The sequence below is a fragment of the Orcinus orca genome, chromosome 1 (assembly GCF_937001465.1).
Source record: "Orcinus orca chromosome 1, mOrcOrc1.1, whole genome shotgun sequence".
Taxonomy (NCBI): domain Eukaryota; kingdom Metazoa; phylum Chordata; class Mammalia; order Artiodactyla; family Delphinidae; genus Orcinus; species Orcinus orca.
In genome coordinates, this window is record NC_064559.1 from 54258740 (window position 1) to 54277608 (window position 18869).

The window sequence follows — 18869 nt, forward strand, 5'->3', positions numbered from 1 at the left end:
CAAACAACCCAATCCAAAAATGGGCAGAAGACCTAAATAGACATTTCTCCAAAGAAGATATACAGATTGCCAATAAACACATGAAAGGATGCTCAACATCACTAATTTATTAGAGAAATGCAAATCAAAACTCTGATGAGGTATCATCTCACACCAGTCAGAATGACCATCATAAAAAAATCTACAAACAATAAATGCTAGAGAGGGTGTGGAGAAAAGGGAACCCTCCTGCACTGCTGGTGGGAATGTGAATTGATACAGCCACTATGGAGAACAGTATGGAGATTCCTTAAAAAACTAAAAATAGAACTACCATACGACCCAGCAATCCCACTACTGGGCATATACCCTGAGAAAGCCATAATTCAAAAAGAGTCATGTACCACAGCGTTCATTGCAGCTCTATTTACAGTAGCCAAGACATGGAAGCAACCTAAGTGTCCACTGACAGATGAATGGATAAAGAAGATGTGGCACATGTATACAATGGAATATTAGCCATAAAAAGAAAACGAAATTGAGTTATTTATAGTGAGGTGGATGGACCTAGAGACTGTCATACAGAGTGAAGTAAGTCAGAAAGAGAAAAACAAATACTGTATGCTAACACATATATATGGAATCTAAAATAAAAATTGGTTCTGATGAACCTAGGGGCAGGAGAGGAATAAAGATGCAGATGTAGAGAATGGACTTGAGGACATGGGGAGGGGGAAGGGTAAGCTGGGATGAAGTGAGAGAGTGTCATGGACATATATACACTACCAAACGTAAAATAGATAGCTAGTGGGAAGCTGCCACATAGCACAGGGAGATCAGCTGGGTGCTTTGTGACCACCTAGAGGGGTGGGATAGGGAGGGTGGGAGGGAGATGCAAGAGGGAGGAGATATGGGGATGTATGTATATGTATAGCTGATTCACTTTGTTATCCAGCAGAAACTAGCACGCCATTGTAAAGCCATTATACTCCAATAAAGATGTTTAAAAAAAAATAGGGAAAAAAATAAATTAAGGGCTTTGTAAATTCTAAAGCTCTACACAAATCCTAGTGATAACCGAGAATCCCTGCTCCCTTGAGGCTCCCAATCCAGGGGGGGGGTCAGTATGGGCTTTATGTCATCTCTTCTAACCTGGGATGGATGGGACATAGGATACTGGCTTTGGACTTGGACATGTTGATTTTTGTAGGATTATCTCTTCTTTTTCTTATCGTCTTCTCTTTTGTTCTTTCTTTTAATTGTTTGGCCTAGAACTTTCCAGGATAGCTGTTTCGGTTCTCTAATTTATCCATTATGTGTGGGTGTGGTGAGGATGAAACAGAGGGAAGAGAATCAGAGGAAAAGCAGAGGCTGCAGAGGTTGAGTTGACCTGGAGAGAAAGCCCTGAGCTTGCCCTGCGGCTGTCTCAGGCTCTCCCCCACCCTGGGCTGGGGTTGAGGCAGCAGGGCCTCACACAGGGCTCAGTGCCTGTCAGGACCCAGTTCCTCACCAGGGACTTGCCCCTCTCATAAGTTCTCTTCCCTCAGTGATCTAATTTTATCTTGTTGTCCTTTAATTGAATAGTGAATATCTGCTGTGAAACCACTGTATGTAAAGAATTACTCTAGGTTCTATGTTATTAACAAGCTTCCACACAAGACGCAACCCTGTCATTCAAAGACAATTGCTGTTATTTATTGATGGCTAACATGTACTATTTATATACAACTAATGTGTGCATAGCATAGGCACTATGCCATGCCCTTTGGCATGTATTTATTTCATCTAATTGTCACAACATCCTTATAAGGAAAGTGCTGTTTTTGTCCTACTTTACCATTGAGGAGCCTGAGTTTATGTAATTTGCCCAAGGTCACATGGCAGTGGTTGTCAGAGCTGGAGTTCTCACCTAGAGGGACTGCCCCAGAGCACAGCTCTTAGCCTGTGTGTCACGTGGTTTCTACCTTCTACGAGGAAAGAGAGGTCTAATGCATAATCACAACCCAAAGCAGAACTGCATAAGTATTGTAAGTGAGATACCAAGCCTGCTGAAGGAATGCAGAGGAAATACTGGGGCAGGGTGAAGAGTGCAGAGAAGGATGCTCGGAGAGGCATCTGAGAAAAGGCTGAGTGCCTCTGGCCCGGGGGAGAGTGGTCAAGACTGGCCCTGCTGAGCATATGGGGAAGAGGTCATGTCTCTAGAGCCCTAGGTGTGGAATGATGGTGCGGAATGGGAGGGAGGGAGATGCGAGGTGGAATCAGACTTGATTCCAAGATGACAGCCCTCAACCACAGGGATGAACTATTATGCTAATGAGACAGAGACACCCTATGGGGTCCTACAGGGTCCAGGCTTCCCAGAAACACTCTTCTGGGGTAGAAGTAAATGGAGACGTGGTGCTACAGGCTGCTGACTGGAGTTATTTAGGGCCAAGCAGAGCCCTGATGCTCTGTCTCATTACTCTGGGGACCCAGCCCCGGCTCCCTGATGCTTACTCTTTTCTCTGCCCTCTCTTGCAGCTCTTGCTGGAGGCCACCATGAGCTCCCTCTGGTGCTCCGGGACCGGAGATGTCATCGAGGACTGGTGTCGATGTGACCCCACTGCTTTCGGAACTGATGGACTCCCTGCCTGTGCGCCTCTCCCACAGCCCGTGTACGATTCCCTTTCTCGGCCTTTCTCTTGCTTGTGTGCCTCACCATTATTCTGCAAACATATGTTAAAGAGTGTCTACTCTTTTCCAAGCAATGGGCTGGGTAATGGGGAACAGAAAGAAAAATACGGTGCAGTACCTGCCTTAGGGGTGCTTTCAGTCTTCTAGGGAGGCAAGTGAACCAATTTAACGGTAGCAGAAATGATAGGATAAGAGTTATATGAGACATTTAAAGACAGTGTGAAAAGGGAACAGTCAAGTCTGAATTTGAAGAATAGTGAAGGCTTCATAAAGGACATAGCACTTGAATTTCTCCCCAAAGGTGGAGAAAGCAGGACAGCATGGCTAGAAGAAAAGAGGGGTAAATGTAATGTTGCCATGGAGGAAGATAGAGGTCAGTAATAAGACCCAGGACAGCAACACACTTACTGGGTGTCGGGCACAGTGTGAAGCAGTTAGGTACTGTTATCACCACCACCACCCCCTTTAATAGACAGGGAAGTGGATTCAGATGGACTGAATAGTTTTTCCACGGTCATAGAACAGGAAGCAGGGCCATAGGTAAGAGACCATGATCTTAACCATAATAGTATAGTACACAGAGGATACAACTCAGAGATGACTTTGGGTAGAACCAGCAGGGTTTGGTGACTGACTGACTGTGGGAGTGAGAAGGAAGGAAAAGTGGAGAATGGACTTAAAACTTACGACCTCAGTGGCTGGGACGATGAACAGGCTACAGCTGAGAAAAGAAGCGTCCCAGGATAAGCAGGTTCGAGGGGGAGGTTGGTTCCCTTTGGACCTGCCTGAGAATTATAGTGGGGCAGTCCTATAGAGATAGTCAGCGGTCATGAGGAAAGATGATCTGGAGCTCTATAGCAAAGTAAACACTCGAGATAAGAAGATTGAACTCAGCCCCAAAGAAATGAGAAACGGAACCGCAGCTATGAGAAAGGATGCTCCAGAATGACTGTCATCTGGGAAGAGCAGAGGGTCAGGGATGTGCATTAAGGGGCATCTGCATTTGAGGGGTGAACAAAGTACAGAGGGCTGCAAAGGTGGCTGAAAATGAACGTGTCCAGTTTTCATACACTCAGAGGAAGGCTGAACAGAACTGGTTGAACTCACGTAAAGGGCAGGAAACCCTGTTGGCCTCGAATGTGGCATCTGCCATGGGCGTGAAGCACAGAAATGTTGTGTCTAATAAAGAGGGATGGTAGGACGAGCTGGAGGAGCCTGGATTGGTAAGGCAAAGAGAGCCCAAAGGGAGGATCCTGACGCAGTGACTGGAGGGCTGAGTAAGCAGGAGCCAAATGGCAGGAGGAAACCAGCAAGTGAGAGGCTGGTCTGTGTGCATACTGCTATCTGGTCTGTTCCGTGAAAGTGTGGGTGGGCCTTAAAGGGCCAGGACTGAGCAGGAAGAACATTGAGAAAGAGGAGAACACAGTGGTACAGGGTCATCACAAGCCAATGTCTTCTTTTGTCTACAGGCCTTCTCTATGTGGGCCATTTTAGACACGCCAACCATTGGCTTCTTGCTCTTTACAGCCATGACTTAGATCTCTCAGCTCAAAAGGGAGTCAAGCTCATTATTAGTAAAAGGTCTTTCTTTTGGCAGAAAGGGAACTCTAGAAGATGGTGCTTGTAGACTGATTCACCAGCTAAGAGAGCTACCTTTGACACACAACACTAAATCAGGTGGATGCCAGATCTAGCCATTGGTGTCCTCGGGCTGACTTCATTTCAAAATCTGCATTTACTAAATGTCATAGCAAAAGAGATCTCATTGGGCTAAATTTCCATAAACAGGAACATCTACAAAGGACTTCACTTTTCTTGTCAACTCTAATCACTTCTTCCAGCAGCAAACCATAATTTCTTGAATTTTTATCGGTAGTTGGATATAGGAATGCACTCTAGTTTTACACAAGCCTGTTTAAATCATACACACTCCTATTTCTCAGTAGAGGCCAGCCTCAGTCCATGTTTTCATGGAATCTGAGTTCTCAGTAAGGCTTAGTTACTTACTTAAGCTCCCTAATGCTTTTTTCTTCAAAATAGCCCTCTGCATATGATTCTAATTAATGAATATCTGCACTGTTTTGGGTGTTTTCCATCTTTAATGTCATATGCAAACTATGCACTCCTTCATAGTAAGCCACTAAAGAGCATGTGGTTTGTGTTATTTTCCCACCAGTTGAATTCCTTACTGTTGCTCCCACAGCTTCCCATGATGTCTTGTTAAAGTTCTTATCACACATTATTACAATCCCATGCATAATTTGTATGTTGGTCTAGTGACCACTCCATAAAAGAAGGGGTTGGAGTTGGCTTCTGCACCAGTGCCTCTTCAGCACCGAGCACATTCTTATAAGTAGTGGGTGCTTAATAAGTATTCGTTGAATTGAAATTGAGCATTGCTTTGATGGGATCCATCCACAGTACCTTGCCTGGGGATCCTTGAGACCAGTGACACATCTGGTGAGCTGAGTGGAGGCTAGAGCACCAGGATTATGGGTGGTCATGAGATATGGGAGCGAAGGTTGGGAATGAATGGCAGAGACTCACGTAAGGGAGGGAGACTGGCGTGAGACAAACAGGGAAAACTCCCTAAAGCCAGTGGTCTAGGAAGAAACGGGACAAGAAGCAAGTGGGAAACGTAACACACACACATGATGTCAGAACAAGGCAGAGAGTTGAAACCTCTTGGATCAGAAGATCCATGCCAATGAATGTTAATAGTGTTTGAGTCTCTACAATAGTGTTTATTGAGTCTCTACAAGTATAAAGAGTTATGAGATGGCAGAGTGGTCAAAATGGACAATTTACATGACACAAGGAGACAATGAATTGGGAAAAGCAAGGAAAGACTATAGAGTCTGGAATCAGGATATTCATAGAAACCCAAGAGTAAAGACAGAAACTGAAATCAGAACCTGAGTGTGCAGACGTAGGACAACGCCCTGAGGAGAACTTGACACGTGTCCAACTTTCTCTGGCCCAGTAAAGCCCCCTATGAGCATTACCTGCAAACTGAGCGCATGTTAATACCCGTAGCAAGAGGGGAAGCCAGGGTTCCGCCAGCAGGGCAATCCTGTAATGTTCTCGAAGCTGAGCTGACTGTCCTTAATGCAGAGCTCTCCCAGACATCACCTTTAGTGGGCCTTGGTATGAGCCTTATAGGCACATTTTCTTATTTTTCAAGAGCAAACCCAGAAATTACATTTTCAAGCCCTATAAAGTGCTACTCCAAAGGCCCTATCCACTGACCCTGTAAAATGCAGGCATCCATTCATCTTTGACTCACCTGCTTATTTATTTATTTACAAATACATGTTGAGTTCCCAATTTGTGACAGGCACTTAGATGAACAATATATAGACTTTAAGGATCTTCAAGAATCTTTATTTTACAGTGAAGGAGACACACCCTCAAAGAAATCATCCTAGTGGTTGGTTAAGAAAGGTTAGAAAAAAGAGTTTACGCTATAATAATAATTGAGAAGGTGGCCAGTAGTGGTATTGGGGCTGGGCCCCCATTTCATGTTTCTTGCTGTCTGCACTCAGGCTCAGACTCTCCACGGTTCATGAGCCCAGCAGCACCCTCGTGGTCCTGGAATGGGAACACTCAGAGCCTCCAATCGGGGTGCAGATTGTAGATTACCTCATCCGTCAAGAAAAGGTCACCGACAGGATGGACCACTCCAAGGTGGAGACAGGTGAGCATCTCCCACTTCACAGGCTCATCTTGATCCAGGGTGGCAAAGAGAAAAGAAAAGGAAAATGTCCTGCCTCCTGGCTTTGCCCTGGGTCCCCAGGCAACGTAGGAGGAGCAGGGAGAAGCAGCGGCCATCCTTTCCATTTGAGAGTTTTTGCGTGGTGAGCATCTGACAAAGTCTTGTTTTAATTTTGTTTTTGCTTATGAAAGAGGTGTCCATTTCATTGTCTCTAGGCACACAAAGAAACAACAATACAGTACACTAGTTATCCTAGCCCATAATTAGGAAACAATTCTGTGTTAACCACTGCCATGATTACAGAACAAAGTTTCTTTGCTAATAACCCCAACTCCCCACCCCATCCAGGCAAAAGCATGTAGAAACAGATGTGCTTATTACCCCATGTCTTGTCCTAAAGCAAACCTTGCTTCTGCCAGGTACAGCTAGAAGAGAGATGTCTTAAAGGAGTGGAAACACCCCATGAAAGATGTTTCATGCCTTAGTATTTCACTGTCTACACATAGGGAAAGGTGAACGTAAATCATTCCTAAAACTGACGCATGAGGATGGGCACCAGCAGGGTGGTAGCATCCACAGTGTAGTGCAGGGTAAATAGCTTCTGGTGAAACTATCACTGTGGCTTGGAAACACATGCACTGCCTTTGGGCGTGGAGAGCTGGCTACGGCTTCTTCCGAGGCTCTTTCCTGATGCACACAGGTACTGCAAAGGTCTGGCAATGACCATTGACCAGAACAAAGGTTTTCTGCCCAAGCCAAGAACATGTCATGAAAGAGCTCGCAGATGTGCTACGTACATCTTGCCTTGGTTGTCTCAGCTAACTCTGGACAGATGGCTCCAAACTGATGAAATATGAAACAGCAAAGACCATTCCTTCTGGGTCTCTTTGCCCTACTAGGAAGATGAGAAGACCAGGGACCGAGTGATTTTAATGTTAAGTTCTAACGGAGTCAGTCCCAACCCGGTGTTGCTTGGCCATCCCTGTTTCTCATGCCTTTTCCATTCCTTCCCCTCTGGGCAGAAACGGTGCTGAGCTTTGTTGACGACATCATCTCCGGAGCGAAGTCTCCTTGTGCGATGCCCTCTCAGGTCCCGGACAAGCAGCTCACCACCATCTCTCTGATCATACAATGCCTGGAACCTGACACCATCTACATGTGAGTGACAGACACCTGTCTAGTTATTCCTTACCCTGAATGCCCCCAGACTTTTAGCTTGTTCCTTTTAGCTACTTGAGTTCCTTTAGAGACTTCGAAAAACATGAGTGTCTCAAGTCTTGTCTCAATCAGCATTATAGAGAACCTTCTCGGTACTGGAGGGGGAGGACCAAGAAAGATAATATAGTCCCATCCTAGTTTGCATCCTAGTTTGCAACATATAAACAACTAACGTTAACATCAGGCAGATTGAAATTAAAGCTAGATGTAAAAGAGCAGGGAACCTGTTGTAGAAAAGAAAGAAGTGATTCTTTCTAACTAGAGAGGACGTCATCTGAATTAGGTCGTGTAGAATTTCAGTAGGAAGCATAACGTTGGAAAAGGCACACTGGGTGAGCGGCGAGTAGACAGCAGGGTAGAAGCAGATAGTGAATAAAGGGGATAGAAGAAAGTGAGCTTGGGAAAATAGAGTGAATGCTGTTAAGTCAGAGGAGATGATTAATTTTGTTTTGGAGGAAAGGAGTAGAATACCAAGAATTCTGCTCTAGTGGCATTGAAATAGATAGTTTATAGAGGTGAGAGATGGTCTTTCTTCAAAGAAAGTACAGCGAGCTCCTGTATTGTGGCACTTGGAACAGCTCTATTCTTTCTGGTGCTCTTCCCCGTTTCCCTCGGTGCTCTGGGAACAACAGTAAAGTATTCGCGAAGCAGACATAAAAGATACCAAGAGAGGAGAGATAGTGATGGAATCTAAGTCGTGACGGGAAAATTACGGGGTGGGGGGTGAAGGCAGAATTCATAGCGATGTAGTTCTGGGACTCTTTGACCCCATCAGTATGAAAAGCATTTAACAGTTTACAGATGAGCTCACGGGAACAGAGTCAGGGTTTCTGGAATAAATCGTTTCCATTTCCACAGTGGAAGAGTTCAAAGATGAAAAGCACTAGAAATGTGAGTGGCATGGATTGCAAGATGAACTTAGATGCTCAGGCTGAATACCTTCAGTACAGGAAGGAGATGTAACCAAGGGGCCAGGCTGATGAAAGTAAAACACATAAAGACAAGTGGTATTCTGGAGGGGTTGGAAAATACAGAGAGACATAAATGATAATAGTAGGACAAAGGAAAGTCTACTTAGGATTCTCATCAGCTGGCCTGAGATTTGGGCAGTCTGGCCCTTCATTAGGAGGGGAACAGGTAAAAGGAACAAAGATTTGGGAACATGGAACACCTAACCCGCTGTAAATGCCTCAAACTCAGTGAAACTGGAATTACCATTTATAATGAGGGCCCACTAATTCCTGTCACTAAGTAACAAACGTTAATTAGGAATTTCAAAGTTCCTACAAGCACGAGGCTGGCATGGTTGTCCGTTAGGAGTGCCAGCCCTTACCCACTCTGGGACCCTCCTCATATGGGCCTTGGTCTGGCTACATTTCACAGACACCCGAGGCCGATGGCTTCTCCCACTCTGCTATCCTAGGTGAGCTTCTAGTGTCTCCCTCTTAAGTCTTGTAAAACACAAACGTTCTGTCAAGATGGATTGCTGAAGAAATTAAGAGACAGTGCACTGGGCAGAGGGGAAAAACAGCCAATGTCCACTAGGTGGCGCTGCAGATCATGTGCAGAGAGCATTCAGGCGGGTCTGGGAGAGACGTTCCTCCTTGCAGAGCCATCGAGTGGACCAGAGCTTCAGTCCCTGGTGCAAGGACAGGAGCCCTGCGTTAAGAGTTGAGAACACATGGGCCCCAAACCTGATTTTGTTTCTAACCACTAAGTGATTAAGCAGAACACTGAACGTTTCTGCAACTAAGTTTTCTTATCTGTAATATGGAGGAAGGCAGCCTTCATTTACGGAGGGTTCACTACGTGTAGGTGCTTCTGGGAACCACCACCCCCGACCCTGTGAGATTAGGGTTATTGTTCCCATTTTACAGATGAGGAAACTGAGGTTCAGCAACACTGAGTAACTTCCTCAAAATCACACAGCTTGTTGTCTGGGTGTGGCGGGTGGTTAAGAATTGAATCAAGGTTTGCATTCTCTTATCTGCGTCTCACTCCCCAGCCAGTCCAGGCTACTGGAAGGATCGAGCATGATCTTATAACTCACGTGCAAGCATAGAGCTGGCTCTTCACCCAGGGTCCACGGAGGCAGAATGGCCTTTCAGTATAGATGGCTTACTTTGTCATCCTATGCACTTTAATGCATTGGAAAAGCATTATTCTGAGAAGGGTCGACTGTACAAAAACAGTTAAGAATCCCTGGTTAAAAGAGATCTTAAAGTGTGTCTGGTACTCTATCTTCATTTTACAGATGAGGAAACTGAGGCCAGAGTGGGGAAGTGACTCCCCGGCCTTGTAGCCTACCACACCCCACCACAGCGTGCGCTCACAGCAGAGCCGCTGCCTTAGGGGGCATGAGACAACGAACAGATAATTCAGAAAAAGGGAGTGGATTTGGAGCCATCCGTAGAACCACCACACCTGGAGGGGGCAAGTGTGAAAGTCGCAGACAGAGACAGTCAGCCCCCTGGCAGGAGGCCCAAGGATACTCCATGCACTTCAAGTTTCAGTCCTTTAAAACATCAGCCCTGGAGCCAGAGCAGGGCTGCGTTGGTTCACACACACGCACACACACACGCACACACACACGATATACATGTCGTCACACAGGCTCTAACAACAGGCTGAACAGTCCCAGCAGCCAGGCAGAGGTGGAAAGGGCCCGGGAGCTTTGGATGGGACAGTGAATGGACTTACACATTATCCCTCTGGATTGGGAGCAGGGCTTATCTCTTCTGTCCAGTAATTCCGGCTATAATCCTCTTACTATGCTCAGAGTGTCCAGGGTGGAAATGATGCTGCTGACTGTAAACGGAGGACCTTCCTGAAATAACTGCACACGACATTTCCACATGACACGCGTAGAGTGTTCCTCAGGCTTGCTTCAGTAGTAAAAATAATCTGACCACTCCTCAGGGTCCCTCCAGACCGAGGGAGCCGGGACCGCTGAGGATGGGTTTTTAGGTCAGGCATCCTCTCTACTTAGAAGGATGTGGGAAGACTTTCGTTTCCTAATAAACGTAAGGGCTTTGCTATTAAAAATGGTAAGGACTTAGGACCCTAAATTTTTTTACTAATTGCCTGGTGAGAATAATGAGAATTAATTACAGCCCACACAATTTCATCCCAGCCCAAGATCCAATAGAGTTAGTGGGAACTCACAGCAGGATTGAGCACAAAGCAAACTCCGAGGAGTGGGACAAGCGGGAAGGGGTGAGGATTAACTGCATCCCAGGCACTGAGAGAGAGCGTCCATCTGACAGCCACTTTGGTACCTGAAGCTTAGGACATTTCTCAGGGAAATTGCTAAAAATTAAAGGTTCAAGGTTAAATAAGGGTGCGCTACAAAAGGTGGCTGGAACCTACCGTAGACAGTTAGGGCAGGTGACCCCTAAGCTTGTAAATATCCAGGCAGACAGCATCATGTAGCCCATGTAGCAAGATGCCAGCCCTGACCTGGAGTCCCAAGGCGATGCTCGGGGCCCTGGGAGGCGGATGGGAAAAGATGAAGCAGGGCCGTCTTACAGAGGACAGGACAGCAGGCAGTCTGGATCTCAGGGGGGCGGGCTCAGGAGTGTGGGCTCAGACACCCAGTTGCGGAGGGACCAGTGAAGGAAGAGAGCACAGAGGTGAGAACCGCAGCCCTGGGCCTGGCTCACACTAGCAGCCCTGTGACTTTGCCAGTGCCTGGGCAACAAACAGGGCTTCCTATCTCCTGACTCTGATGAGAAGGGGCAGCCAGAAGTGGGATCAGGGCAGAGTCTGCAACAAAGGTCAAGCGGCCCACCTCTGAGCAGGGAGACGGAATTCCTACACGTCAGGGGCTCTGTCATCGGGATCTCCGGTGAGAGAGATTCCCGCTCCATGAAGGGTACATGAGGGTGAGGGGGAATTCACCCATCTGGGAACCCCTGATCATGAGGTGCAGGTCTGCAGTCTGCCCTGGGCACCTCTGGGCCCATCTCTGAGAAACAGCTCAAGGTGGTCTGGAGCAGAAGGGCAGGGGAGGGAGTTGAGACCTGGCCTGAGACCGGCTTGTGGGATACGACTGGGAAATGGAGCAGTGCCGGACAGGGTAGAGCGGACATGCTGGCTTCAGGTTTGGTGGCCTCAGTCACATTTCTAGAAATAGTAGCAAATAGTAGCAAAAGGCTGATCAGGTGTGTATATGGGGGGTGGGGAATGATGAAACATTCCAGGGGCTGCCATTGCTCGGGATCCAGGCAGCCCAGTGTGTGAGGCTGGATGCAAAGGGCTCACTCAGACCTAGGAGGGGAGGAATGGTGACGGGGGAAAAGCCAGTCCCTGGATTTCGGATCAGGGTGGGAGAGGGGTTTAGTACTAGGTAAGGCGGTAGATCTGAACTAAGTAGCAAGGCAAGAAGCAGAGGACAGTAGGACGGACAGAGACACCTTGTGCACATAAGATGAGAAAGCCAAGCACCTGGTCCTTGTCTGACTGACAGCAAGGAGGCTGGGTGGTCCCGCGGGAGCGCACGGGCAGGTCTGCACCCAGCTGGGCCAGCACATCCAGTGGGATGTGATTCCAGCATGAGACTGGAGAAGGCAGAGGGAGGGAAGACAACACATCAGGACACACAGGTTCTTAACACTGACCGTTTCCTGGGCTTCTCTGTGGGGAGGCAGTCGTAGATGCAAGGCTGTCTTTTCTCTGCTGAGAGAAACTTATATTTCCTGACAGAATCATTAGGCAATTTCCATTCCTTTTCTACCTCATCGGTTCAGCTGTCTGAGGCTCATTTACCTTAACATGTACCTGGCCCCTCTGTCGTGGGGCATCTTTCTTCTCACATCTCTTCCTCCCTGTAGCTCTGCCAAGAGGAAAGAAAATCCAGACTCGCCAATAAATGCAGCCTCCCATGGCGACACAGCAAAAGAGAAAGAGACAAGAAAAGCGCATTAATGATTCGCTTTAGACTCACTGGATTAGCTGTTAGAGGTCCCGGGCACCGACACCAGAGGTTACCTTCATGGTTATATTCAAATTGCTGTCTGAGTAGCAGAACCTGGCGTCATTCTTTCCTCTCCATCCAATTCCATCACCCAAGGGGGAAATTTTACACTCAGCCTTTGATGGCCGGGTCTTCATCCTCTTCCTGATGTGTGTATGTATGTGTGTGTGTGTGTGTGTGTGTGTGTGTGTGTGTGTGTGTGTGTGTGTGTGTGTGTGTGTGTTGAAGGGTGGAGGGGGCTCTTAGAACCACATCTTCTCGTTGCCAGGGGTAGCATAAGGTTTCCACTCTGGACTCCTGGTCCACGGCGGGGAGCATCTAAGTGGCTCAGAAGGAACTGCATGCAGGAGATAGAGCCCCTAGTCACAGGCACGTCAGGACCCCCCAGCTCTGGCGTTTTCACTTCTGACTTAAAGAGGAGAATAGTCCTCAGTGCTCGGCATAAAAGCCTCAACTGGGTACAAGATGGACAGAACAGAATTAATGTAATTTATGCAATGTCATTGAGCTCCAGGTACTGCGCTAGGTCTTCCTGTGCTTTATTATCTCATTTAATCATCACAATGACCTACAAGCAGTTTTATTATCAGCTCCATTTCACGGAATAGGGAAAGTAAAGCTCAGAGGAGTTAACTAACAACTCCACATGGCAGGGAGTGGAGGCTTCAGACCCACTTCAGACCATCTGTTTCCACAAATACATGCTCTTTCCCTCAGCTTGGTGGTTGTCAGAATGGAACTGGCATCAGAATCACCTGGAAGGCTTGTCATAGCACAGATCTTTGTCACCACCCCTAGAGTTTCTGATACAGTAGGTCTGGCATGGGCATGAGAATGGTCATTACTATCAATTTCCCCGGTGATGCTACTGGTCTGGGGACCCCACTATGAGAACCACTGCTCTATGCCGTGGTGCTCGCCATGAGGTAATATCCTCAAGACAGCAAATGACAGCCCAAGACCTACCAGGAAGCAGCAAGAGGCTCTAGACTGCACACTTTATGACCTGGTGATGGCAGTAAGTGCATGGCAGGGTGGCGAGAGCAGCCAGGGGCAAACCCGCCCATCCAGTAAGGCTTGGCTGTCAGCTGGACCGCAGGTTCTCTCTGTTAATGCTACCCTCCCCTCCCTGCCAGGTTCACCCTGTGGGGAGTGGACAACACAGGACGACGCTCCAGGCCAAGTGACGTGATCGTGAAGACCCCTTGCCCAGTGGTGGATGATGTCAAAGCCCAAGGTAAGAGACACTGAGGCCAGCAGAGTCTGCAGAGGGATGCTCCAGGGACCTCCCCTCGCCATGGGGAAAGGGGGAGCAAGAGAGTCAAACAGAACAACCTGGAGTTCAGCAGGGAAGGGGGAGAATTCAAGGCTCAGGACAGGAGCATCTCCTTTCCAGGAACTCCTCAACCTCTGCCTCTGGCGGAAATCTGCATTGCATCCCGTTATTCCACATAGTCTGTAAGTCAGAGAGCCAGTGGGAGGTACTGGTGAAAGCCCCAGACACACATGGCGATGCACCAGGTGCTTAGGTACATGGTACCAGGTGCTTTAGTACCTGTGCCCTCTGCCCTCAGAATGCTGATCGGATAACTTACTCTCTTCATAGTTTTTGGTACACATCTGAAAGATTAGCATAGGAAGGCTACAGATTTAGAATTAATTGCTGTATCACTCCCTCCCTACCAAAGATGTGTCAAAATCTTCATTCTATATTTTAGAGTTGTTATGGACCAGTTCTTTGGTAAAGAATTGTCCCTCTTCAGTGCACCAGAATGAGCCCCTGTCAATTAGGAAGAGTTTGTTTTCAGTCAACATCCATTACACGAATAGCACACTTCTCGCTGCTTCTTCTCCTCATGAAGCTCCCTGGAGGTCTTGATATCGTCACTTGCTCTAAGGCTTATTACATCCCCTCCACAACCGGAATTTAACTCTCTTGGGCACCACTTCTGTGGGGCTCTGGCACTAGTTAAAGTGATCTGATCAACTAGTAATTTCTATTAACAGTTGGACAGCTAATGGACCGATAGCATACGCACATTAACAGAGATGGTGACTGATGCTAGAAGTTTAGGTTGTGCAAGTTTTAATAAGAGAAATGCTGTTGCCAAGCTGGCATGTGGTACCCCTCAGATCACCTTACCTGTGGCTCCTGACTCCAGCTGTATGAAGTTGGCCATGAGTTGACACAATCCCACAATGTTCAAAGGGTGATTCAAAGTCACAGTGGGTAGAGAGACCTAGACCTACTTTAATTAAAATCACTGATGCTGTAGCACTTTACACCTTCTGAAAGGACTTTCATTTATTGCCTCATTTAACATGCATGGCATGTTAAAGGCACTGTTATTTTCAACACAGAAATCTGATCACATAACGCCTCTTCTTACAACTCTTTAATGGATTGCTATTCCTCTTGCGATGAAGATCAAAATATGTAACAGGCATATTAGGACTTAAATGGAGGGACCCTTGCCCACTTCACCAGCCTCTTCTTGCCCACACTCCCTATCAACCTCTCTATTTCCTGAAGCCTCACTGCCTTTCTCAGTTCCTCCAACACACCATTTCCATTTCCAACACGGAGCCTTTGCACGTGTTAGTCTCACTACCTCAGATACTCTCCAGTTCCACCCCTTTCACTGATTAACTCCTCTCAGCCTGCAGATCTCAGAGCAAGTGTCCTTCCTCAGTACGGAAGGGGTCCAGGGCCACTGCTAGATGCCCTCGTAGTACCATGTTTCTTTCTTTCAGAACATTTATCTCAGTTTGTTATTATAATGCCTTGTGCAATATCTATTTACCTCATTAGACAGTGAGTTCCATGAGAGCAGAGTTCTGGTCTCTGTTTGCCTATGATTATGTCCCCAACACTTAGAAAGGAGCATGGTGACTGACTCGTTCCAGGAAACGTAGACTCTGGAGTCAGACCACCCAGGGTCAAATTTCTGCTCTACCATCTAACTACTTGACCTTGAGCAGGTTACTTCACCTTGTGCCTCAGTTTACTACTCTGTAAAATGGGGTGGGGCATAATGGTACCCTAGATAATAAGTTTCTAGAGAGAGTTAAATTAGTGAATTTATGTACAGTGTTTTTAAGTGCCTGTCCAGTAGTAAGTATTCAGTAAATATTAAGGAGTATACATTGTGGGATTGTGTCCCTCATGGTCAACCTGATACAACTGGAGTCAGGAGCCATGAACAAGATGATTTTCAGGCTACTAGCACATCAGCTTAGACACAATATTTCTCTTATTGAAACTTTCCCAACCTAAACTTCCAGCATCAGTCAATGTCTCTGTTAAGGTCATTAACCATGCCTAGAGTTTGTTCTCGAGTAGGAACTCAATAAATATTTATTTATTTATGTACTTATTTATTTTTATTGGAGGATAATTGCTTTACAATGCTGTGTTAGTTTCTGCTGTACAGCAAAGTGAATCCGCTATATGTATACCTATACCCCCTCCCTCTTGGACGTCCCACCCCCCTAATCCCACCCGTCTAGGTCGTCACGGAGCACCAAGCTGAGCTTCCTGTGCTTTACAGCAGGTTCCCGCTATCTTTCGATTTTACGCATGGTAGTGTATGTATGTCAATCCTAATCTCCCAATTTGTCCCACCCTCCCCTTCCCCCCTGTGTCCACATGTCCATTCTCTTTGTCTGTGTCTCTATTCCTGCCCTGCAAATAGGTTCACCTGTACCATTTTTCTAGATTCCACATATATGCGTTACTATATGATTTTTTTTCTCTTTCTGACTTACTTCACTCTGTATAACAGACTCTAGGTCCATCTACAACTCTACAAATGAACCTATTTCGTTCCTTTTTATGGCTGAGTAATATTCCATTGTATATATATGTACCACATCTTCTTTATCCATTCATCTGTCATTGGACATTATGTTGTTTCCATGTCCTGGCTATTGTAAATAGAGCTGCAGTGAACATTGAGATACATGTGTCCTTTTGAATTATGGTTTTTTCAGGGTATATGCCCAATAGTGTTATTGCTGGGTCATATGGTAGTTCTAGTTTTAGTTTTTTAAGGAACTTCCATACTGTTTTCCATAGTGGCTGTATCAATTTACATTCCCACCAACAGTGTATGAGGATTCCCTTTTCTCCACACCCTCTCCAGCATTTATTGTTTGTAGATTTTTTGATGATGGCCATTCTGACCTGTGTGAGGTGATACCTCATTGTAGTTTTGATTTGCATTTCTCTAATAATTAGTGATATTGAGCATCTTTTTATGTGCCTCTTGGCCATCTGTATGTCTTCTTTGGAGAGAGGTCTGTTTAGGTCTTCTGCCCTTTTTTTTTTTTTTTTTTTTTTTGCGGTACACGGGCGTCTCCCTGCTGTGGCCTCTCCCGTTGCGGAGCACAGGCTCCAGATGCACAGGCTCAGCGGCCATGGCTCACGGGCCCAGCCGCTCCGCGGCATGTGGGATCTTCCCGGACCGGGGCACGAACCCGTGTCCTCTTCATCGGCAGGCAGACTCTCAACCACTGCGCCACCAGGGAAGCCCTTCTGCCCATTTTTTGATTGGGTTGTTTTGTTTTTTATATTGAGCTCCATGAGCTGTTTGAATATTCTGGAGATTAATCCTTTGTCCATTGCTTCATCTGCAAATATTTTCTCTCACTCTGAGGGTTGTCTTTTTGTCTAGTTTATGGTTTCCTTTTACAGTTTGCATGGAAACACAAAAGACCCCAGATAGCCAAAGCAATCTTGAGAAAGAAAAACAGAGCTGGAGGAATCAGGCTCCCTGACTTCAAACTATACTACCAAGCTCAGTAATCAAGACAGCATGGTACTGGCACAAAAACAGAAACATAGATCAATGGAACAGGATAGAAAGCCCAGAGATAAACCCACGCACCTATGGTCACCTAATCTATGACAAAGGAGGCAAAAATATACAATGGAGAAAAGACAACCTCTTCAATAAGTGGTGCTGGGAAAACTGGACAGCTACATGTAAAAGAATGAAATTAGAACACTCCCTAACACCATACACAAGAATAAACTCAAAATGGATTAAAGACCTAAATGTAAGACCGGACACTATAAAACTCTTAGAGGAAAACGTAGGAAAACACTCTTTGACATAAACCACAGCAAGATCTTTTTTGACCCACCTCCTCGAGTAAAGAAAATAAAAACAAAAATAAACAAATGGGACCTAACTAAATTTAATAAATATTTACTGAATGAATAGAATATTGCCCCCATCTTATAGATGTAGACACTGAGATTCGGAGAAGAGTAAGTAAGCTGACCAGGGTCACAAAGCTAGCATCTTACAGGGCCTGCGCTCAGACTCATTATTTGACATCAATCCCTATTTTGCTTGCAATGTTAAATTAGATATTTAGAGGATTATTATGTAAAAGACTGAAAACCTTTCTTTGTCTCTCAATACTGATGATGAAAAGACATATCAATACATAAAAAAATAGTGTTCAATTTATATAGCAAAATAATTCTCCTTCTCAGGATTATTGGTGTCCACTGAGATGTTATAGTAGAATGGAGACCCTTAGTATAAGACAAATGTGCTTCTCTCTGGAGTGAGTGTTGCCTGGTTTGTAGGGTATGGACTGAATGACTTTTGAAGGTCTCTGAAATCCCTTGATGATGAAAGCAGAATCTGGGGTTGAAAACACCTAGATGAGAGACTGGGAAGGACCCAAGTTACCCTTATTTCATCATCTGTTGATTTCTTACTCCAAGCCAGAGTAAGAACAGGTGTTGAGAAGGTGTCCCAGCTATTTCCGTTTTGGAGAATTTGCTGATGTCCTTGCCAGCAGTGGTAGGCACCTTGGACTTGTTTGCTGAATAGGCAGCAGGCTGGTTGGACATCAGTGGGGTGAATAGCACGTAGGAGAGATGCCAGACAGTGCCACCTGCAGGAATAGATGGATAGAAGCAACTCTGGAATAAAGAGTGGCCAGCAAAGAATAACCTGCCCAGGAGAGACCACTATACTATTTCTCTGTGGGGCTTCTTTGTGTTAATCTCGTCCCCAAAGCATATCAAGATGTGCTTCTGACCATTTGTGCTCCCTGACAAAGAAGACTTTCTGAAATCCCAGCAGACCAGCTGGGAGCACGAGAAGCAACTTAATGCTGAGAGAATGAAATAACATTCCCAGGTCCCGTTATCCTTCAGCCAGAGAGGAGTCCTGTACGGGGCACATGTGGAGATTAATGAGTTAGACTAATTGAGGACATCCTTGCAAATTAATACAGGCCTGGCCGTTATGCCAAAAAACATAAGCTTTGCCTCCTTCAAACCCA

The 18869-nt window shown here is 46.1% G+C and overlaps 1 protein-coding gene across 5 annotated transcripts in view; it reads left to right on the forward strand.

Annotated features, from left to right (window-relative positions):
* ASTN1 (astrotactin 1) overlaps positions 1–18869 on the forward strand; it is a 326481-nt gene that overhangs the window by 291931 nt on the left and 15681 nt on the right. For all 5 annotated transcript variants that reach the window (XM_049715380.1, XM_049715388.1, XM_049715367.1 and 2 more), the window contains 4 exons: positions 2500–2633; positions 6198–6349; positions 7390–7525; positions 13697–13797. In XM_049715380.1, the coding sequence (XP_049571337.1) occupies positions 2500–2633; positions 6198–6349; positions 7390–7525; positions 13697–13797 (523 nt within the window). The remainder of the gene's footprint in view (positions 1–2499; positions 2634–6197; positions 6350–7389; positions 7526–13696; positions 13798–18869) is intronic.